Here is a 23,810-nt window from a genome sequence, read left to right as displayed (position 1 = left end):
TTTGCAATTAATTAAATTAACATAATCTCCTTTTTTGCAATTAAATGATGCCGATGTAAAATACAATGAATTGAAGGGGACATTGGAGATTTTTGTTTTAGAAAAGCTAAAAAAAACGACGATATTTTCCAACCATAGCCATTGCGCCATCAGTTGCGCACGATAAAATATGTTCAAATGGAATATCATTTAAGAATAAATAAGATTCAAACATTTTGAATATTGACAATCCTGTATTATCCGTGACTAAAGATTTTGCAAATAATAACTCTTCTTGCAAAATAAAATCATCATCGAAATATCTTTATAAAAAGTATTTATAAAAAGTAATACCTTACATATGCCATCAAAATTGACTGATTATCAACGACAACTGATTCGTCAAGTTGGACTGAAGACTTGCGTTCTCTGAGAAATAAAATTAAAGATTGTTCAATTTCATTAGAAATTTCATCAATTCTTCTTCGTATACTGTCGTTGCTTAATGGAATAGTCTTCATAATATTTGAAGAATCTTTTTTTAAGATATCGTTTATAAATAAATTTAAACAAGGACGGATGACATTTTCTGCAATCGAATGGGCATTACCTATAAATTAAAATAATAATGCAACCAGTTTTTGCGATTGTCTCTGCAACTTTATATGAATAAGATAATCCAGAGACATTTTGAGATATATTTTTATTAAAGATTGACGGTAAGGTGTTTTTATTTTCAAAATTCTTTTTTAATTCTAGAAAAAAGTCTGGCTTTTTTCCAATTGAATTATGATGTTTTCGCTTTAAATGTTCAATCAAACGAGACGGTTTCATTGCCTTATTCGAAAAAATTGTACCACATTGAAGACAAAGTGGTTTATCAGGATCTTGAGGATCTTTAATAAATCCGAGAGAAATATATTCATCTTTATACATTCTGACTTTTTTTGAACACGACCCATAAAGATAACTAGAAATCACGCTTAGAAATTTAAATAAAATATAATAAAAATATCATGTTATTAGACTCGATTATATATCTTTATTTTTTCAAAGATTATCGACTTCTAACATAAGATTTTAATTTTTCAAATAATAGCAATCAGCCATCGCCCCCCTACCAAAAAAAATCGCCCCTAGGAAGCGAATCGCCCACCGTTGAGAACCACTGGTCTAGGCAGTGGAACTCTTCCGAGTTGCCACAACTACCGGCTTTATATAGGAGTTATATAATCCTATTCATAGTATTGTTTTGATTTGCTTTGATCGACTCCATATTTTTTGCATTTTCTTATGCATTGCACTGATTAAGACTCTTCTATAATCATGTCCCCACTATTACAAAGCAGGGATCCCAGTTTCTTTTTTTCACTCCAGTTTTCATAAAGATGTTTTAATTCTCTTGTGATTCTTATGTGTTCGGTCTTTTCTTCATTAACATGCAGGGACCAATTCTTTGTCTAATATCTTTTTATATAAAAAACTAATAAAATGCAGCATACTAAAATTATTCATCATTGCGTACATATTAGAAAAGTCGAAGAATGTCACAAATTTCTGAAAAATGTTTGAATCTATTTTTAATGGAAAAATCGTGGAAATTATGGTCATATTTCTAAAATAATGAGAGTGAAGAGACTGTAAAATTCTTTAAAATTTTACTTAATTCATCTAAGACAATTCAGAAGTATAGACAACAACAATCTTTTACTTATTTTTGCAACAAAAACATATTTATTAAGTTATTTTATTCCAATTCGTTTCTGTTGAAGTTGGACCAAATATTGCTGATATTCAATCTCTTGTCCTTGAAGAAAATCCTTATATTCTGTAGGATCGATGTGGTCCACGACACTTATACCAACACTCAGAGCTTCCTTAACGACGGTTCTGCATATTGACTGGAGGGAATGGCCTCTCAGGAATGGATCCTTAGCCTGTACGAGTGCAATTTCATACACGTGCTTTAATGTTATTTTTCCAGATAAAAAATTTTCTAATTTAAATTTAGTAATAAAATAATTATTAAATATAATAATTTTTCCAGATTAAAAATTTTCTAATTTAAATTGAGTAATAAAATAATTATTAAATATATGCTCACGTGGTGCATCCGAATTAGGGTCCACTCCTGCCGCGAGTCTGACCAAAAAGACTATGGGAGGAGGATGAATAATAGTATTACAAGACCGATCAGCCTTCGAATAAAGCTCGACATTACATTTATAGAGATTGTGGTAGGAGTTGGGTAGCCGACTTTGAGAGATTCTGTTTTTTCATTAAAATCCTTGCAAAATGCAGCAATTTGAATGTTTCTCTATAAATAGTTGTAAAATGACAACACATCCAAGGGCTGGGCCAAGAGGGGGTACTGGAGCGGCAGCGCCTGCAGGAATGTTGATAGTAAAAGGCTTGGTTTTATCGAATTTTAAATCTTTAAGTTGCTTCATTATTGTAAGCTTTTTTAGTTGTTTTGACATTTTCACCAACTAGTGAACTAGATAGCAATTTAAAATATTTATTAAAATTTACAATATTATTTAAAAATAATAATTTAAATTAATTAAGTTAATTGAAATTAAATCAATGGAAATTGTTAAAAGAATCTAGCTATTATGTACTGGCTCGCAGGACTGAAAGACAACTCCCGCGTAAAACAGCCAGCGAGATCCTCTGAATAAGGGATATAAATTCCCTTGGGATCTCTGGAGCGTTAGTCGGCCGACGAACCGTGGAATTCAAAGCTCCCTTGGCAAAAGAGTGGGCACAGGTGACGTCCCAAACGAGCTGCTTCCCGGATTCAAAACCGAAAAGTGTACAGCCGTCTGGACGTTTTGCATCTTTGAAAACAAAGCCCTTTGGTTCCAGAATTGAAGGGAAACCAGCTCTTTCCAGAGCTTTGTGAATTATATTGTTAATTTCAGTGTGCCGAGGAAATCGGCCGGCGCTCATTCGACAAGACAGAGGATGTAGCCCAAAGGCGTCAACTTTATCCCCACAACGACAGGGGTGAGGTCTGCAGACAGGGAGTCCAAGGCGATTACAGATACCAAAACGGAGTGAATCCCTATCGAGGACAGTATCCAAAAGCGGAGTACATTCAGCCAGGAGCCTGAGTATGGCTGACAGGCGGACCTCCGAACCAAGGAATCATAAAATTCCAGCACTTGCGTGACATAAAAACAAAGTGAACTCCTCAGGATATAAACGATTTCTTTAGATCAAAAAATAGTTCTTGAGAATGTAGAATGAAGGATGAGAATCAATGGCAGAAAGTTTTTCACAAAGAGATGCTATAAAATTTTTTTGGCAAGGAGGATTCGTGTAGCTGAGACGGCGAGAATCGGTGACCCCAGAATTTCCAGATCAGACAGGGGTGTCTGTCTCAACTAGGAAGGAGTCCGCAAAAAAGAGAGAAGGAGTTCTTAAATAGGGATGGCTCAACAGAGAGATTGACAATCTCGGACTTGCTGGAATTAATAACCAGACCAATATCGGATAAAGCCGGAATTAGACTGGCTAAGTCCTTTAGCAAAACATCAGGCGGACCGCCCAGGTTTGAACTTTTCCAATTTTTATCCAAAATAAATTTTTATAATATTTAATATTTTCTTTACTATTAATAAATATATATTATATTTAATAATTTTCTAATAAACTATATACAGGATAGGATTCTTGTGGTACGTCAATATAAATATTTTAAATATATCTATTTAATGCCATTGATTCATTATTAGGCCCCAAATGTCTAATAGCTACTACTGGCATAACATTAAAAGACTTAATTTAAAATAAAGTCCACATATTAACTATATTTATTATATAATTAAATATATTTAAACACCCTATAAATAATAGAAAATGAAAATATATGGAAGAATACCTCCAATTGGTCAGGATGGGTACATATTTGTATATAAATAAAGTTATGTAAGCTTACTTCCCGAGGATTCCGAAGATATTTGGTCCCTTTATAACATTATGAATATCGGAGACGTTTTCCGATCAGATGCTTTAAGGTAATTTATAAATAATCTTCTAATAACAGAAAAGTCGTGAACGAATCATCATCAGGGACCGTCACGACTTGTAAAGTGAAAACTCAACTCACAATTCGATCAGAAAAAATTGACGTTGATCTTAAAGAAGCAACGATTAGAGTAGAAGGGAAGAATGTATGTGAGAACAAATATGTAAAGGTCCTCTTTTATATATTTATACTCAGATCGGAGCCTACCACACTTTAGAGTTGGGTATCGGCCGACAAGTCACGTTGGGGAAATCAGAATGGGACTCATACTGTGTTGAGAGATTAAGTCAGGCAGTCAACCCAATGACCAATTCTGATCTCATGGCGATTATAATGCAGGAGGGAACTGCCTATGTTTGTCTGATTACCAAGTCTATGACTATTGAGCGAGATAAGATTCAAGTCAATATTCCCAGGAAACGACCCAATTTTATGGGCGATTTTAATAAAGTTTGGTTATTTGTCGGTAAATGACAGCAAGTGGATAAATTTCATCAACAGTTGCTTCGTTCGTTGCTTAAAAATGCGAATTTTGATGGTTTTTTAAATATGTTTAGTAGTAGTGTTGAAATGCATTATTATTGCATCCCCAGGATTTTATAGAGTATTTTTACTTATAAATTTGAAGGAGTCTTTTTATAAGTACATAATGGATGATAAAGTTCTTTTGGAAAATAAAGTTCTTGCACAAAATAAATCAAAATTTCTCCTTGTTCACTCTTCTTCTGGTTTTAAACATTCCCTCCAACGTTCTTGTTTGTGGAGTGATTTAATATAGAAATATTGCAAGATCCCAAGGTCATTTCTAAATTTGAAAACGTCCAAGTTGTTGATGAGATCAAAGAGTTGAATCGCTTCATGAAACTTCTCGAGAACGATTCTGAACGAGCCATTTATGGGTTTTTGATTTGTCGCATTTTAGACCTAAACATGTCTTAAAGGCACGTGATTTGATGGCTGTAGATACGCTATTGATAACTGATGAGTTGTTGAGGTTCTGGATTTTCTGTTATTGAGAAGAGATGAGGACGTGTGTGTTCGGAGGACGTACAGAGGTCTTGTCGAGGACATACGGCGAGGAAATGGACGCGTCAAGATCCTTTCGTGTCAGCATTCTTCTGGAAAACGTGTAATTTATTTCATTGTTGTAGAAGTCTCCATGATGACTGGTGTATGTGCTATTCTCAGATTTCCAGTTGAGGCCGACGAAGATTAGTTGATTACTCTATTTTTAATATTTGACTGTTTTTGCTATTTTATAAAAATGATGTGTAAAAACCTGTCACTTTTCAAATCATACACATGATTTTTACTGTCATAAATTTTAATAATTTTGCGGCATTTCATTAATTTAATATTTTAATAATCCAAGATGGTTTATAGGATTTGTATTCTTCGTGAATGATTTTTATTTGGGTTTCTGTGGCAATCATGGGAGCACAGAGCTAAGAATAAGCCATATTTTTGAAAAGATGGCTTTCCTACAATTTTTCAATCTTCAGTGTTTACTCTGGGCTTAATAAAATGCTGTGAACTTTTTTATATTGTTTACAAATGTTTACAAATTAATTAAAAAGTTAGTCAAAAATCGATAAATTAGTTGTGTTAATGGTTTAACTAGACTTTGAGTATTATTAAGGTTTTTTCACTCTGCATACAAGCTTGTGTAATTCTTGAGAATTTGCAAATTCCCATTTTCCACACGCATTCATCGTAGCACAGGTTCCTTTACTGTTCCTATATTCATTTGCCCAATTTTGATATTTCTAAAATTTGAATTTTGTTCACAAACTTGGTTTTTAGGTGGAATTTGTATCCAAATCATATTGTTGTAGGAATTGACAAACAATTCTGTAAAATAATCGCAAATAATAAAACTACGATTTAAGTTCTTATTGATTGTAAAATTTTCAGGAATGACTGGCTCTCCTTTGATTTTTTCACATACGGTCTTCATCATGTTGCAGGGTACTTTCTGATAATATTCAAAGTAGCAATAAACGTCGTCACAATGAAGACGGGTATCTATTAGTTAAACAGTAAGTTCGATTTAACTTGGTATAGTGCATAACAAGCCTCTTTCCTCATTACAGCATAGTGTCTGCCATTTCCCACACTCGTCCAACTCTGCACACATATTACAGCTGTAACTAAAAGGCTGATGATTTCCCCAATTTATGTAACGCTAAAATTTGGTTCAAAAATAAAAAAACCAATGGTAAATTGTAATATCCATTCCAACTATTATTTTTCTTAATGTGTTCCAAACCAATCCAAAAGTTTTTTTCGTGTTCCTCTGACAAGTCTAAAAGGTATATTTAGATAAATTAGTTTGACCTCTCACAAAGTTATTTTCTGCTTCAGAATTGATTAAAATCAGTTTCAATCCGAATGTATCGCATATAGTTTTTCCTGTTGATATATCATATTCAGAATCAGTATGAATATAATATATTTCATTTTTTGTGTTATGAACCATTTCGTTCATTACTAGTATTGTCTTAATTAAAACAGTATACCTAGTAGTGGTGATATAAGGAATAAAGAAAGCATTTTGTAATAATTATTATCGACTGTATATATCCTAATTTAAATTGTTGCCTCGACCAGATGTTGTATCAAGATCAAAGAGAGCACATATGATGCATCATTTAAGTGGAACTAAATTTTATGGTGCAAGTGAGAAAATGTGTTGTTATAAATCCACTTAAATCTTTAACAACAAATAAAAATATTAACTAGAATTTTATTTTTGTTTATCGTAATTATAAACCAAATTGTCTTTTTGTTGCTTATTTCCAAAATTTCAATGACGGAAACTACAAAATTCAAGGATACCTTTTTAATTCTAAAAAAACATACATAGAATAATTAAGTTAATATTATTTCATTGTCCTCTAGAGGTTAATCTTTTTCTCTTAGAGGATGAAGTAACCAACACCACTCTTTGATCCTCGTCTACAAGTTAGTTACGACTCTTTTTTCTTCATTCGCCATATTATCTTCATACGAATGACTTGCTTCAATTAAGAGGCTATTAGCTGAATTTATCTCCTCAACAGTGATTCTGATCCCCTGCCTGTGCTCAAAAATCATACTCTCCAGTGTTTTCTTCAACACAAATGACTGTATATAAGACTGAGTTCCGTCTTCGATAGCCAACTTTTTAATGTAGTTCTTAAAAAACTTGAATTATTTCACTTGAGCGTCATAAAGAATTGACAACTCTCCTGCCAATAGATCGTATTTATGGCATTTCTCGACCTGCTTCAGACGGTCCTGGAAAGTGAATTCCACTTTGATGAAAGTAATTTTGTTCTTATTTTTGTCGTACACAAATTTTTCAGGCTCGTTACACTGAATATTTGTGTCTGATTATTTGAGAATCGACTCGTATTTCGACATTTTATTAACGGCAGACGCTTACTCTTCGTTGTCTAACTTTATTCCATATCTGTGTTCAATGAACATACTCCAGCGTCTCCTTTAACACAACCGTTCTTAGATTAATAACGTTCATATGACTTTTAAAGAGTTTAGAGACAACGCCATCCCATGTCAAGACAATTGGAATAATCTTTACTTTTAGAGGCCCGACAATTCGTTTGCGAGCAGGTCGTATTTGTAAAATTGTTCCACTTCATCTTGCATAAAGCGGTTCTGTGATGTAGTGTCCGATTAAAGTTAGTTCTATTTGTGTCATTTTGTAAACAAAAAATGTCAGATTTATTTTTTTTATTTTTTTATATTGTAAAATTTTTTTTTAATTTTTAAAACGATAAGGACGTGAAAAGATAATTAAGCTAATTACTGGCGTCACGAGACACCCGGCCAGCCTCGCGAATGGCGAAGCCGTTCCCTCGGATCACAGCAATCGACAGACGTTTCAGGAGCCAAGAATACTCTCTTGGATCATGACTAGTCCTTGAAATCCGTCGGCCGAGCGAGCGAAGCGGAGTGTCTTGGGGCCGAAAATTCCGGAGGACTCCACGGCAATTGGAGTAAAGAACAGCGAGTTGGAAAGATGGCCGCACTTGAGAATCTTTCGGTCCTCGGCCTGCCTCGAAGCGTGCCCAGGATTGGCGGCGGACTGAGCGAGATTTCCAAGCGAGAACGTGTCCGAACAGGCAGAATCCCAAATAAGGGATTTCCCCTGCTCGTATGGGAAGGTGGACAACCCGTCTGGGCGTTTGCCGTCCCCTCTATCCAGTCCAACAGGTTCAAGGATTGACGGGATGCCAGCTGAAGCGAGGGCTCTCTGTATGATCGAATTGAGTTCACTGTGACGGGGGGCACGACCGGCACTCCGCCGGCAAGCGAGGGGGTGCAAACCGTACTCGTCAACAGTTCCCCCGCAACGGCATTTGTGCGACTGGCAGATTTTCAGCCCGACACGGAGGGAAATTGCCATTCTCAGGCATTCCTTGTCCACCAGGTTCCCGATGGAAGGGAGAGGGAGAGCCTTCAACCAGACACCGCTGCCTTCGCAGCGACCTGCACGGAGGCAAGCGACGCGGTGTTGATTGGAGACAGCGTTTATTGATCTAGATTTTCGTTACTGTCAGAATTGGCGTGTCAACTCTGATTTCGACATTATTGACACAACGAGTGTCCTTTCAACTTCTTGCTTTTTTTAATTCCATAAATTCGACATGAATAAAAACATTTTACAATTCGAATAAAAAAGTAATCCGCATTCTTCCGTCTCTGGAGAAAACAAAGTCCCAGAAATGACCTAGTTTCACATTAGGGAAGTTGTAGTTTGTCAAATCCAGTAAAATTACAAAGACAGTTTCTTCCACAATTTGAACTTCACTTGGCTCAGATGCCTTAAAGTTCCGCCAAATAATTTCTTAGTCAAAGTTATCAAATAAACCGGTACTTGGAGTTTCAGCCGTTTCCTAACACAAATATCATCAGCTTTTGAAATTCGGAACTCAATCAACAAAATCTGAAAAATTGCCAAAAATCAACTTATTACCCAATTTAGAAATAATATATTAAAATAAAAAAAATATCATTTTAACAAAAATTAATAAAACCAATGATTTAAATCATTTACTAATTATAAAATGAGATGACTATATTTAAATATATTCTCTTTCGTCATTGCTAGACAATCTATGCATGCATCATCACTAGTCTCATTGATCCGCCAGTTACACCAACCCTGTACCACCGAGGCCTCACTCCTCCGTATAGTCCAGCCATAACTAATAGAGGACAAACTACACTCATTTGAACTAAACGACGACTGTGGAGTCACATGTCTCAACATTATCCAACATAGCCAGGAGGAATTCGTCCAAATCTCAGCTCTTTCGATCATTCAGGTGTCATTAGTCTTATTAGCAAAGAAATACATAAAAAGGAAATGTCTTCTGCCTTCAAACCAACAGGACATATCACTCATATTCCAGTCCATTTGGGAAATGGCCCTTTCCATCCCTAAACCAGTGGTAAACCGAAAACTATGCCACACAGTCGTATTTATAGCTCAATATGAGCCCAATAATGTCATCAATCAAATTCTTGAGGTTTTCTCGATCAATTTTATCATTTTAGCTGCTTTCCTGTAAGGAAACTGTCCTTGTTGGGTCAAGAATGATGCTCAGTCTTTCTGAACTGTTTTTATACCCATCGGGAGTTCTTTACAAAACGAGTCAAGCGTTACAAAATTTGCTAAACAATTCAATTCCCGTGATATTTCACGTGTCAACAAGTTGGCAATAAATAAAATGTGTGTTTTTAGATGTGCTTGATAATATTTTTAATTTATGTGTCAAAGAAGGATCTGAAACGTCAAGCTTTCAAAATTTTGGACACGAAAAATGTGGGGATATTTGGAATATTGTGTGCTCTAATTTACTGAATTCGATGATAAAAATGATTCATATTTCGATAACTGAATCTCTGAGGACTCACATGTTGAGTGTTATATTCAATATAGCTGCACTTGAAGGGATTTCTTTTAAATGTTGTGTGATATTGGCTATTTGTTTAGACGGATTTAATGATTCTGGAGAATTATCTTTGCTTAGTCTACGTGCTATTAATGAATTATAAACCAAAAGCCGATTTCTGACAAACATGACGCGATTATTTCTGAAATATTAAACCATTCTTTCGTCATGTTACAACACCACCTCGCAAAAGTGCCTGCTAACGGTTCAAATGTATTTATAAGAAATAATACTTATGAAATTAAGTTTATTATTATTAATTTATTAATTTAGTTATTTTAAAGAATTGGTTGATTTTTTAAAAATTTTGGTCGACAAACACCTTATTCGATTTAACAGTTTTACGATAACTAAATGGATGGAAATTTTAAAACTGTTCACATTTTGTCATGTTTATATATTTTTAATCGTTAAATAATAGGAGGATGAAACCCACCTGATCGAGTGTTTTCGAATTTGGGAAAAATTACTGGACTACATTGACCAATCAAAGCCAGATTTTATTCAAAAAAATCAAAATTTAGCCTTTAAAGATCTTACATGTAAGTTGGCACTACAGTCAGTCGAACTGATGTGCTCAGTCGTACAAATAAGCCAGACAGAGCAACAAGATTACGTTGAAGAAGTTTTTATTATCCTTCCATGATTTTTCAGACTGATTTGGCCCATGTGACGCTTTCTATTATCAATAAAGTCGTCAGTTTATATCCAATGGAAATCCTCGGCCATTTGGTTGCTATTTTTATGTTCAAATTGAATTAGTTTGAGTTCAATCAACAAAATTTGAAACGTTTTTTCGATTCTTTGCCAAATAACGGTTTTTTTCAGGTTTAATATGTTTTAGTGACTCCGACTTTAATCAAACAAAATATCATTTCCCTCACTATTGTAAGTTCCCTTGTCCCGTTTCTTGTCTCGTTTTTTGAGGAATACCAGGAATTGTCGAGGAATTGTTTCGAAAGGTTTTTAACGATTATTAAGTTGTCAGTATTGTCAAATTTGGAGGAATTCTTCTGAACTATTCCTACGACCAACTGTTTGTTAATCGTTTAATCCTAGTCTAATCCACGTGTTTGAGTGCTGTCAAATGTTTTGCCTTTGGTTGAAACAAGTCCAGAGAGCCTGTGGCTGGGAATCATTTCCTTTCATGTTGATTTGTCCTTTAAATTTGATATTTGCTGCATTTACTGATATGAATTTGGTTTTTTTTGTTTTTGGGATTTTAGAGTAATCACGTGCTGAAATCTGCTGCCTTGATGTTTGGGAAATACGTCCAATTGGTGCGTCCCCCGTTGCTTTTTTCTCATGAAAATTTGATGGGATCGTTCAGAGGATTTGTCTCCCAACTGAGTAGTTTATCTACAAGGACAAAACTGACAGGAAAAGTTGTATTTTTGTTGGTTTTTGTAAAGATTGTTGTTGAAATTTGTGTTGCTTATTCAAATTATTTGATTCTTCCTTGGAGTGTTCCAAACGAAAGATTTCAAAATTGGGACGTCCGAAAATCCGAACATTTGTATTTCGTAAAAACATTAATTACTGATTTAAGTTGATAAAATATCTTATTTTTAGTGAAAAATGATTTTTTGTTATGTCTGGAGTGCTGTACTGGATTCATATCTGCACTACATTACGACGGTTGTGCCAAAAGTAGAAATATTTGCATGGACTCGCTGCAGGATTTTATAGACGGAAGTGTTCATTTTCTCAATTCAAACACACTCTTGAGAGGTTGAGTGTCTGTGTCTTTAAATTAGGTGGACTAACTCAGAGGTATTTCGAGTTTATAACTTCGGTCATGATTTGCTTCAAGAAAAATATATCTATTAATATTGTCAAGAATATATTGATAGTATATTGGGGAAAGGTGACTTTTAGATTTTTTGTGAGTGTTTTTGCCCGCTAATTGAGGGCAACGATTATAAATCTGAATATATCTGTTATTTGATTGAAAATCCGTCCACGTTTGATGGGTTGGACGTAGAAAGTTAATTTTAGACTTTTGCAGCTGATTTCAGTGGCCTTTGAACATGTGAATACTTCTGTCTTTGACATGGTAGAACAATTTCTTGGAATATTGCTAAATAAACGTTTTTATACTTTTTCAAAAGTTTGTTGTTGTTTCGCTCAAAGACTCAAGGATGTGTCTTCTGTGAGTGGACTACGCGCTATTTTTGATGTCTTTGAATCCATTTTGAAGTTTCAGTGGCAATTTTTTTATTTAAAGTCCTGCCAAGGGGAATTCCGTACTGAATCGGTTCAAACATTGTTTATTCTCATTTTCCGAGTATTATTATATTTTGTAAATCTTAGGCCTATGAGTCCTCGTTTTTGGAACCTGATATTGAACTTTGTCAGCGAAATGTTATATTTTTAAGAGATTTTATCAACAAAAACAAAATTTTTGAATTTGTATTTTATTGTCTTAGAAAATGCTTAGAAATGCCTTAGAGATCAGTTTTTTGTGTCGTTGAGCGAAAGTTGTCTTTTTTTGATGAAATCTGCAAATTATTCTATCATTGGTGAAGACGTGATATCGTTTTTGTTTGAAATTGCGTCTTTTGACTGGTTCCTATTCAACGAACGAGTTATGGAGGGATACGTCGACTTTATGAGGAGACAATTTACCTCAGCATTGTGTTGTCCTGTGGTTGATTTGGTTTGGAGTCCTTCTTGTAAAGTTAATTCTTGATTATGCGATATAATAGGACTTTTCTTCGTTTTCAAAGACTATTGGTGAATTGTCCTCGGATATTTGTTTATATGAAGATCTGCTGTCGTCGCACAAGCTATGAATTTGTCGTTTTATAAATTGGATATTTTTATGTCAATCTTTAATTCTTATTAATAAACTAATTAATCAACTTTACAAAACATGAGTGGCTTTTACTAAACGTGAAAATATTTTTTTAACACTTTTACTAAACTGTTTAATTGAGTACTGAGCGTTCGATGTAAACAAAGAAAGTTCTTCTTGCCTCTCATCTTTTTTTCTGGCTCTGCAAACTTTCAAGAAAGTGTAGTTGAGCGTCTGTTGCTGACTTAATGTTTGGAAAAAGCTACGATGATCGAACGAGATGTCTTTAGAGTTGTTTTAAGAACATTAGCCTTATCTAACTGCTAAAGTAATTCTCTTGGTATTATTAGTGACCAATCTTTCAATTTCATTACACTCCTTTCGAGGAGATTTTAATCTAGGCACATTTCCAGTTAGAGATTTTACTCGATTTTGAAACAATTTGATAATTGTGTTGCTCGATTTGTCGGAAACGAAAATGTCGGGCTTACTATTAGGGAAATTTCTTAACTGGCCGACGCGGAAGGGTCCGTATTGACAATACTACTTCAAGATCAAGACTACTTCCCAATGGTGTCCCACAAGGCTCCCCTTTATCTCCTCTCCTTTTTAACATTACCTACCTATTACTAATGACCCAGATATTATGTTCTTATCCTATGCGGACGACCTGATTATCGCTGCAAGAGATAAATCTCCTTCTGTGGCTGTTGCAATGGTCCAGTCACACCTCAACCGTGTATGTGATTGGCTATCTGCAAACATGTTGTGTGTGTCTGCATCTAAATCCCAGTTCACCCTTTTCACTACTGATAGAAGATTCAAGGATAGACTGGAACTATTCATTGGAGACAAACCTATTCCCTCTTCGAGTACCTAGAAGATCCTTGGCGTAGTTTTCGACTCCTTAATGACGTTCTCAAGTCACGTGGAGGAGGTTCTAGCTAAAGGTCTTTGGAAGTGGAACGTCTTGAAAGCGCTGTTAAAGAAGAGTCCCTTCCCCCTGGAAAATTGTGTCAGGAAGGTCTACCAACAAGCGATTGCCCCGACGGTTGAGTATGCTTGCTCAGCCTGGAAGTTTGCAATTGCTTGTTCAAAAGCGGAACATTTGAATTCGTTCAGAAGGAAGATTATGCTCCACACTGACACCTCAGTTGGCACCCTTGTTTCCGAAGAGGCGACGCGGAAGAATGGAATTTGTCCTAATTAATTAATTTAATGAATTAAAGAGGCTGATTCTTTATGGGCGAGAGGCTGACGCGATCGAGAAAGAGTTTTAGCGTACTATCGCGAGGGATATCCGCTCAAAAAACATCTCGATCAATTAACTAACTTAGGATTTTGTATATTCTGTTAGAACTTTTGAAAGAAAATATATGACCCAATTAAACTTTCATTTACATATGTGACGTCATGAATATATTTAATTCAATATAAAAGGAAATCATCCGCTTAAAGAAAATGTTCCTTATTCTATTTTCCTTTGCAACTGTGCTTAATAATGAAAGTTCTTTTAATTAAATGTATGTTTAAGAAATAGAAATCGCCTTTCACAAAACCAATGGTTTAAAAATGAGTGTTTCTATTACAATGTAAGTGATTTTAAATGATCTTAAAAGCAATCTCAATGAAGATAAAACTTATATTATTACTATGGACGAGATAAATATCCCAATAGATTATGTAATTTATTTTTCTAAACTATATAATTAAAGAAATTTCAACCAGATCTTCTAAACTATTTGGTATTCAAATTGGTTAATATTCCCGTGGGAGTGGATTTGTTTCCTCGAGAAGTTAGCTATGACAATGGAATAGGACATGTTAACTATAATGGTTAAATTGTTAATTTAATAGATTATAGACTATGAGGATGATTTCAATAAAGCTTCTCCAATATTAAACAACATTTTAAAAATTATTCAAGTAAAAAAAGACGATTCAAGAAATAAACGAAATGGGAATTTGAAATATCCCCAGAAAGAGAAAAAAGACAGTATTAAATTTTAATAAGAATGTATAGTTCTACAATATTGGAATTGAACAATTAACACAATGTTTTAATCACATTGGAATAATTAATTTTTAGTTATCATAAAGATTGATAGATCAGAAGAAAATCGGAGATTATTTGATTTGAGATTGTATTAACGCATTTACAACTAATCATTAGAACAGACAACGATCAACGTGAATCCGAGTATTCTAGAGAAATATTAAATAATTTGATTCCAGAAGGAGTGGTGATTTTGTTAATACATTTTAGTATGAAATTTCACCAAAAAAAATATATCTTAATAATAAAATGGTATGGTGTGTGTCTGTCTGTCCTGTCTGTCTGTGTGTCTTGTCTGTCTGTCCCTGTGTGTGCACACCAACTTCAAATTGGCAATACGATTTCCTCGACTTACATATGAGGTCCTTAAAACCTTCCCCCAAAAAAATTAAAAAAAAATTTTTCTTGCGTTGGTCAAAATGAACAACTACGATGTCCTCGACTTACATGATGAAGTCCTTAAAACCTTCCCCCCCAAAAAAATTAAAAAAAAATTTTCTGCATTTTGGTTAAAATTAACAACTACAATGTCCTCGACTTACATGATGAAGTCCTTAAAACCTTCCCCCCCAAAAAAATTAAAAAAAAATTTTCTGCATTTTGGTTAAAATGAACACACAATGTCCTCGACTTACATGATGAAGTCGTTAACCTTCCCCCCCCAAAAAAATTAAAAAAAATTTTCTGCATTTTGGTTAAAATGAACAACTACAATGTCCTCGACTTACATGATGAAGTCCTTAAAACCTCCCCCCCAAAAAAATTAAAAAAAATTTTCTGCATTTTGGTTAAAATGAACAACTACAATGTCCTCCTCCTTACATTGAAGTCCTTAAAACCTTCCCCCAAAAAAATTAAAAAAAAATTTTCTGCATTTTGGTTAAAATGAACAACTACGATGTCCTCGACTTACATGATGAAGTCCTTAAAACCTTCCCCCCAAAAAAATTAAAAAAAATTTTCTGCATTTTGGTTAAAATGAACAACTACAATGTCCTCGACTTACATGATGAAGTCCTTAAAACCTTCCCCCCAAAAAAATTAAAAAAAAATTTTCTGCATTTTGGTTAAAATGAACAACACAATGTCCTCGACTTACATGATGAGTCCTTAAAACCTTCCCCCCAAAAAAAATTAAAAAAAATTTTCTGCATTTTGGTTAAAATGAACAACTACAATGTCCTCGACTTACATGATGAAGTCCTTAAAACCTTCCCCCCAAAAATCAAAAATTATTTTCTGCATTTTGATTAAAATGAACAACGCGAATGTCCTCGACATTCATGATGAGGTCCTTAAAACCTCAAGCAAAATCTCACGTATTAAGAATATCCTTGATGAAAACGACAGCGAGAATATTAACAATGATGAACTCCCAATTATTCGCGATAAAGAAATTCAATTCATCCTATGTTTTTCTCTTAAAATTAAATGCATATATCATTATCGACCATGAATCAAATTAAAGCTATTATCATATTTTACTTTGACAGAATTGGCAATCACAGATTGCACGACTTTGAATAGAGTGTGCAATTAACAGATTTTGAAAAACTACTTTGATAGTTGAAACCACATTAGCACAATCATTAACACAATTTACCACCAATTGACGCACGACCTTGAATAGAGTGTGCAATTAACAGATTTTGAAATACACTTTGATAGTTGAAACCACATTAGCACAACCATTAACACAATTTACCACCAATTGACAGCGCAATCAGAAAGAATTTGCGTAAAAATATTAACTATTTACTTGAGTTTTTCGTAAATAGAATTTATTTTCGGTATGCCTCTTTTCCTAAACTTTTTATTATTCAAAATAATTTTTTAAATAGATAACCGAAGGAGGAAAAACGAAGCTGAAGAAAAAACGGTCAGCTTAATAAGGTAATTAATTAAATCTTTTTTGTGTGTCGCTTTCTTGCCTGCCGCATTTCCGCCTGCCGCATCTCCCCCTGCCACATTTCCGCCAGTAAAAATAAAAAAAGAAAAAAAAGGAAATTACAAAGGAAAAAGAAAAATTAAATATAAAAAAATAAACCACAAAAAATGAAAAAAAAATTGCAATGACAATAAACAAGGCCCAGGGACAGTCATTAAGGTAGTTGGGTTATTTTTAGAAGTGAGTGTTTTTCACATGGACAGCTGTATGTGGGATGTTCGAGGGTAGGCAGAAGAGAAAATTTATTCATATATGCCAAGGAAGGACGGACGACAAACATCGTTTATCAACAGGCGATAGAATAGGGTTACATTAAACAGGTAGTTTTATACATCTACATAAACTTATAGTTGTTTGATGAAACAGGCCCTCCGCAGGAGCTAGGTCGCGGTGAGCGAAGCGAGCTGCCGAGCTAGTTATTTATTAAAATTGGCACAATTTCCAGACAATGCAACTGGAATGTCAGACCTAAGACTTAGCGCCGAGTTTATTTTATTTATGAGCCTATATTAGATCTCTAAATGAAACCATCCTGACATTAGCTTCATGTTATGGGAAATCTTTACCACTATTCGCACAAATTTTTTTTCTTGATGGCATAGAAAAAATGCCAAAATTCGAGATGATAGAAAAAAATATTGAAAATTGCAATAACGAAAAAACGAAAAATATCCCCAGAGGAATATTCCATTTAATAATGGGAATTGGTTTCTTGATCCGATATTTAATGTAGTTACATTTTCTAACGTTACTAACACAATTTTTCGAATATAATAAGATTTTAGTTATAGTTCTTAATACCGAAAGTTAAACTAGACATCAACAATAAAAAACTCTCTGGATCAATTTTTGACCAAAAAACAGGAATTCTCAATTAAAAAATTGTAACTATTTTAAAATCACTAAACAAAGTAAGAAAAAACATATTAGTACAAAATAAACTATTTACTGGTCACATCTTCTTCCACTTGTATGTCCTTCAACTCATTTTCCCTTTGAGTAAGTCTAAGCATATCAGATATCTGTTCACTGCTCAATGCAAAGTCAGGATTACCAATTGCCTCAAAACCTAGAAAATAAAAAAATGAATAAATACCCTCAAAATTCTCTCCACGTCAATTTTTCCATCACGATCGTCGTCGATGGTCCCCAAAATCAGTCTCAACTTTTCTTCTTTCCTGCAGAGTCATTCAAATGGTCCAAAACTTCGTCAATGCTCACCAACTGCTGCCTAAACAACTCATTGGCTACAAAAACATGCGAAGATCTCCACTCTCGGGTTGGGGAGTGGAGGAAGACATTTTTTCAATCATCTTTGCCAGTCGGCCCCGCAATAGTTTGGAAGCCCTGGTCTCACTCAAAGGTACGTTTTTTTAATCAACAGTCTTTCTAACTCTTCCATGTTCTAAACATATGGTAAACACACCTGTTGATATTCCGTGATCCCATCCTGCAATTCACGGAATTCTCTGGAGGACAAACTCAGATTACGGTGGTCGACTGCCTGAATTAGGAGGTTCTCAATCGTTTCCAAGTCATCACATTGAACGTTGACATGATCCACGTTATTTTCATCAGGGAGTGCGGATATGTCCGGACTCTTCTCACTGTGGTCGTCCTTAATGGCCTCTTCTTCGTTGAGAACAACAACAAGTCTGTCCGTGTTGGAAATAACCTCTCCACTCTCCTCTGCCATCTCAACTTGACATCCTCCTCCTATCAATCCAGAAATATCTATAACCGTGTCTTGGTCAAGGGAAAGAATTGTTTTCTTCAATTTCTCTTCAACAGGTAAATTTGGAGGAACGTAGAGCGCACTCGACAACAACATGAGAGAAGCAGGGACTTGGTGGTCAATATGGAGGTCCAGCCACTGTTGGAGTTGTTGTTTGAGTCGTTCTTCCTCAGTCCAAACACTCGCATTCCTCTGGCTTTACAAGCGGAGACCAATTCTGCTGAAGTGAGACTTTCTACTCCTTCTAATTGGATCATCTGAATTGGTCAGTTGGGAGTACTTTGTCGTCGGCTTTCAGCATTCGGAGCTTAATGCCCAGTCGGAATCGGAGGAGTGGGACAGTCGAGGTTGGATTGATGAGGGTCGACATGTCCAAAAGACGACAAATTGCTATCAGCTGGTCCCTGTTTAGTCCATCCATGGTCAGGTCGTCTTCAAATAATTTACAAAATTTCAAAATTTGAGATGTCTCTGGCATTTCAGCATTGTTGCGGATCTAATTTAATTAATTATTTAAATATTAATATTTACTGTTTTCATAAATTGAACAAATTCTTCTACACTGGATGTTCTTGTGGTGTCATTTTTCTTGATTACTGTTACAGACTCTTCGAGCGTATTTTGTAAGAATTTTGCCATTTCCAGCTTAACTTTAAGCCTTTTCCGAGCCATTTCCTGTTCTTTGGTCTCATTTTTGAAAGTGCTAGGCAGCATATTGGGAAACAATTTTATAAAGACCGGCATCAGCAACTCCAAAAAGGGTATCAAAATAATAATAAACAACGGGACCATTCGAATCAAATCAGCAGTGGTCCTTACTAACTGAAAATTAATGTCAATCTATGCCTGTTTTCTCTCTCTTCTAGTCAGGAAATGCCCACGTAACATTCTTGTCAAAAGACGAACCGATATTTTCAGTTCTATCGCGAAAAGGCGGAATCCGTCGTAGTAATGTTTCACTTCCTTCACAAAGCGGTCTTTAAGAGACGGTTTTTGAGTCTTTCCGACGTCTGTGTGTTTCGGGGATGAGTCTAACGTGGGTTTTTGAGGGTCTGAGAGTTGATTTTCTTCGAGTTTTTTGATTACTTTGTCCAATTTTGAGTTTGTGTTTAAATTTCTGTTTGGTGTGATTAAAAAAATGGCATTTTTTGTGATTTGTGGAGAATTATGGTAGGTTGGTAGAATATTTATTATATTTTGCTTATTTAAATTACTGTAATTATATCTAAAGTGATAAATCAGTAAAGAATTATACTTTTTGATTAAATGAGGAACTCTTTGAATTAACATATGACGTACAAATCAAGTCCAGCACTTAAATTAATTATTTAAACTTAAAATTGATTTTTACTATTAAAGTTAATATTGTATTTAAAATATTATTATAAGAAAGTATAAACTGATAGATTATCTAATTAAAGGCAGGTTCTCGGGCACTTCTACCGTACTTCATACCAACACAGCTCGGAGTTTGTATCCGAGGAGGCGTCGAGGCCTGGGTCCACGGTCTACGTGAGTCTGTTAACTCTTTCACGGATTCCTAACGAATTCTGGCCAAGATCGATTTAAAGAATGCATTCAATTCTGTTAGAAGAGACTGTATCCTTGAAGCCTGCGCCAAAGAAATTCCGTACATCCTACCGATTGTCAACTTGACATACTCCAAGCCTTCTGCGCTTATATTCGGGACAACATACTTGATTCTACCAATGGAGTTCAACAAGGTGACCCTCTGGGACCTCTCTTATTCTCCCTCGCAATCCACCAAACAACGAGATTGTGTAAAACTGACCTTAAAATGTGGTATTTGGATGATTAGAGGAACCCCCAAAGACATCTTGGAAACGCTGAAGTCGCTTGTGTTTAATTTCGGAGCGCTGGGGCTTTAATTCAACTGCGGCAAATGTGAAATTGTGAATTTCAACACGGACGAACTTTCCTTTCGGAAGTGGATGACTGAATTCGACAAACTGCTACCCGGATGTACCTTCCCCCTCAAAGAAGACTTGATTTTTCTTGGATCTCCTATTTTCGAAAGTTGTATCAAAGCTGTTATGAAAGCTAAAATATCGGAATTTTCCCTTCTCTCTGAAAAATTACGTTTTGTGGATAGCCACATTGGGCTCTTTTTATTGAGGAACTGTCTATCTATTCCAAAGAAAAATGTTAGCTGCCGTCGCCGTCAATGCTTCTATACAACGCCGGTACTAGGGGATCTACAAAAAATCATTTATGTCGTTGGATTCTTTATATAAAAACCAGTTAAGAAGAATCGTTGATATATATTGGCCACATATATAAATTTAATGAGTCTTTACGAGATGTGCAGTTCGCGACCTATAAGAATCGATGTGCTGAAAACCCGACGATTTTATTCGTCCCTTCATTTTTGTATCGCCCCTTTATTTCGTAATATTACTATTAAGTAATTATTAGAAATTTCAACTCACCCTATCAAGTATGAGGGCATCATGGTCGCTAGAGACATAATCAATTATTGCATTACATAATTCGAAATAATTTTCTCTCTGTTTGGATTTAAATTGTTAATTAACAATCAATAAAGTTTCAACAAGAAAACTTCTAGTCTATTACAAAAAAAACATCATTCTTTTCTAACAAAAAAATCCCAAAGTCTTCTCAACAAACTGGAAAGTCAAAAAATCCAAAAGAGACCTTTCACCTTTTTACGCCTAAGAACAACCAAGCGACCCTAAATGCGCTTTCATTGTTCAAAATGTAAGAGTCGGGTTACCAGACGTCTCATTGACTGCGAGAACAGTCCAGACAGACCACAGGACCTATTAGACGAGGCGCTAGATCTTCTTCGTTCGTTTATCAGTCAGGGGACACAGCCCAGAAGATCCGTGAATCATAGCTTATATTGACTTGTGGAATTGTAACGTTTGAATTTAAAATTCATTTGTCTTTTATTTGTTGAGGCTCATTCTTGAATACGCGACCAACTACAGCATTCACTGTTTAAAAAAACAAAGCTGACTCGACATAGAAAACACTCTGGTTTTTCAATTATTATCTGTCATGTATGTTCGGAACACTTTTAAGAAGTCTATTGTAGATCCACTGACTTTCAGAGCACTTACAATCTATGAGTTTCATGGACTTAGAAAAACTCAGGCTTTATAAAAATAATTTCCAAATTTAAGAAACAGTAATCAAAAAAATTAGTCATAATAGTTGTAGAGGATTAATTGTTCTTCATGATCATTGGAAAATTGCTGAAAGACCTCTCTTCCGCAAAACAATATAGATCTTCAATCTCGTAAAAATCCTCGTTTTCTATAGCCACAATCGGTTCCATTTTTTGATTCGGTTAGATTTTAACCCGTCCCGATACAGTATTTATACTTGCTAATTAGTGAAAATTAAGTTCGCTGTTAAATTTCTTTTCCAATACTTCCTTTTTTATCCTATAAACGATATTTTGTAATTTAGCAATTAATGAAAACTTTTTTTATTTACGACCTCCAATTTTTATTAATCCTAATTTTTCACTGATTGCGACTGATTTTAATATTCAAGATCAAATATTTTTATAATGATGCATTACTTTTGAACAATTGCCGTCGAGACTTCCTGTGTTTTTAGGGCCAAGACGCTTGCTCATCTTAAAAAGCTTGGCCGTCTGTGGACCTATCGCTCCAGAGATCCCAGGAAATTTATATTCCTTATTCAGAGGATCTCGCTGGCTGTTTTACGCGGGAATTGTCTTTCAATCCTTCAAGCCAGTACTTAATAGCTAGGTTTTTTAACAATTTTCTTGGGTTTAAATAAATAATTGCAAGCTTTTTTTTAATTAGCATGTCGAAATATATTTGAGTTTATAATCTGGGAGAAAAGATTTGAGTAACTATCGTTTGAAAGTTAATAAAAAGTGTTAAAGTGTTAAAATATTGATTATAGAAAAATCGTTGTTATTCTGGAATCATAATTATGTTCTCCTTTTTAATTATGTAATTTGACCAGACAATAACTACATTTGATTTTAATAATTTCTAAAAACTATTTTATCATTGAAGATATTGAAATTAAAAAATCTTTTTTGAGTCGACAGGTTACAGCGATCAAAAATTTATTAAATAGTTATTAAATGACAATATTCATAGTACTCACAAAGATAAAGCTCACATACATCATTTCGGTCCTCCTCAATGATTCTGAAAACATTCGTATGTGTGCATCCCAACAATTATCGCCTAATTCAAACACCAAAGGAGATACTTTTCAGGGTTTTTTAAGGGCAGATAGTGCACATAAAACTCTATGCGTTATATACACTAAATTCGGAATTATCCTGCTTTAAGAATAAACATATCAATATTAATTTCAATCTGATTATATCGTATGTCACCGGTTTTATAGCCCACTGGGTTGGATAACCCACCTACTGACATATTTTATAATAATAATATTTTTCATATATTTAATTTCATTGGAAAAAATGATTTTCTTAATTATTTTATAATTTATTGTTCTTTTTTTTTAATATTTTAGCGTGAAAACTATAACTTTTTATTAATAAAGTTTAAACTGTGAAAATAAGTAGAGTTGTTCAATAAAGTTCATTAGAATATGGTTCTTTTGAAATTAACGACAAACCAACTTAATGAAATAAAAAATTTTGATGACACCACTACTATATATCGATAAAGAGAAAAGGAGAAGGCTCAGGACGCTTAAAAATCGTTTTTGCTTCAAAGTTCCTGAAAAAACGTATATAAAAGTCAGAAATAAAAAACTGCGTTTTTTTACTCTAGAAGAAAGTGAGCTAAAGTTAAAAATTATTGATTGTAGATTTAGTGGATCTAAGAATTCAAACCTTAACAGCAATTATGGATGGGTCTTTTTTAATAAGTCTTAGTTGGTTGTTGTAATCGACTCCTTTTCCAAATTTGCAGTGGTAAAACTGCAAAAAACGAAATCAGCTGAAGAAATAACAAGAAAGTAGAGCAGAGCAGAAGAATAAAAATTTCAAAATACACCAATCTGTCGGAACGCTATCTGTTTACCCCGATCGCCGTGGATACCTCAGGCGTAATCGTGACAGGTCACTCATTTTCCTCAAAAAGCTGGGTCGTCTGATTTCTCGCAAAAGAAACGACACGCGTGAGTGTGGATGGCTCTTTCAGAGGATTTCCCTTGCCATTGTACGTGGAAACTGTTTCTTCTCCATCTACGAGACGGGGAAGTCCTCTTGTTAACTCTCTTTTCTCTTTGTTTTCTTTTAAGAAATAAATATTTTGATAAAACAAGAAAGTTAAAAAAGATTTTCTTCTCA

The 23,810-nt window shown here is 34.5% G+C and overlaps 2 protein-coding genes and 1 long non-coding RNA gene across 3 annotated transcripts; 1 reads left to right on the top strand and 2 right to left on the bottom strand.

Moving 5' to 3' along the window:
• The first annotated feature begins 2,313 nt into the window (after positions 1–2,313).
• LOC115227829 (protein pelota homolog) lies at positions 2,314–4,486 on the top strand. The gene is made up of 3 exons (XM_029798549.1): positions 2,314–2,382; positions 2,904–2,993; positions 4,208–4,486. The coding sequence occupies exons 1-3, from the start codon at positions 2,314–2,316 to the stop codon at positions 4,484–4,486; spliced, it is 438 nt and encodes a 145-aa protein (XP_029654409.1).
• A 1,318-nt stretch (positions 4,487–5,804) lies between these two features.
• On the bottom strand, positions 5,805–6,194 carry LOC115227828. Its single transcript, XR_003883163.1, has 3 exons — positions 6,068–6,194; positions 5,894–6,037; positions 5,805–5,863 (listed from the first exon to the last, which is right to left on the bottom strand). It is a non-coding gene; the product is annotated as an uncharacterized LOC115227828 (long non-coding RNA).
• A 12,570-nt stretch (positions 6,195–18,764) lies between these two features.
• On the bottom strand, positions 18,765–19,493 carry LOC115227827 (LETM1 domain-containing protein LETM2, mitochondrial-like). The gene is made up of 2 exons (XM_029798548.2): positions 19,043–19,493; positions 18,765–19,007 (listed from the first exon to the last, which is right to left on the bottom strand). Exons 1-2 carry the CDS (start codon positions 19,301–19,303, stop codon positions 18,765–18,767), a joined length of 504 nt encoding a protein of 167 aa, XP_029654408.2. The 5' UTR covers positions 19,304–19,493.
• Positions 19,494–23,810: the final 4,317 nt, after the last annotated feature.

The sequence above is a fragment of the Octopus sinensis genome, unplaced genomic scaffold (assembly GCF_006345805.1).
Source record: "Octopus sinensis unplaced genomic scaffold, ASM634580v1 Contig07220, whole genome shotgun sequence".
In the NCBI taxonomy this organism is placed as follows: domain Eukaryota; kingdom Metazoa; phylum Mollusca; class Cephalopoda; order Octopoda; family Octopodidae; genus Octopus; species Octopus sinensis.
The sequence above is the reverse complement of the archived record's forward strand: the minus strand, read 5'-3'. Positions and strand labels throughout refer to the sequence as shown.

Bases quoted from the DNA above. Each gene is read 5' to 3' on its own strand.
- LOC115227827 (XM_029798548.2), bottom strand. From the start codon at position 19,303: ATGGTCCCGTTGTTTATTATTATTTTGATACCCTTTTTGGAGTTGCTG. The intron at 19,008-19,042 runs GTAAATATTAAT...TAATTAAATTAG, and splicing joins TTGTTCAATTTATGAAAACA to ATCCGCAACAATGCTGAAAT.
- LOC115227829 (XM_029798549.1), top strand. From the start codon at position 2,314: ATGACAACACATCCAAGGGCTGGGCCAAGAGGGGGTACTGGAGCGGCA. The intron at 2,383-2,903 runs GTAAAAGGCTTG...TGTTAATTTCAG, and splicing joins CGCCTGCAGGAATGTTGATA to TGTGCCGAGGAAATCGGCCG. The intron at 2,994-4,207 runs GTCTGCAGACAG...ATTTATACTCAG, and splicing joins CCCACAACGACAGGGGTGAG to ATCGGAGCCTACCACACTTT.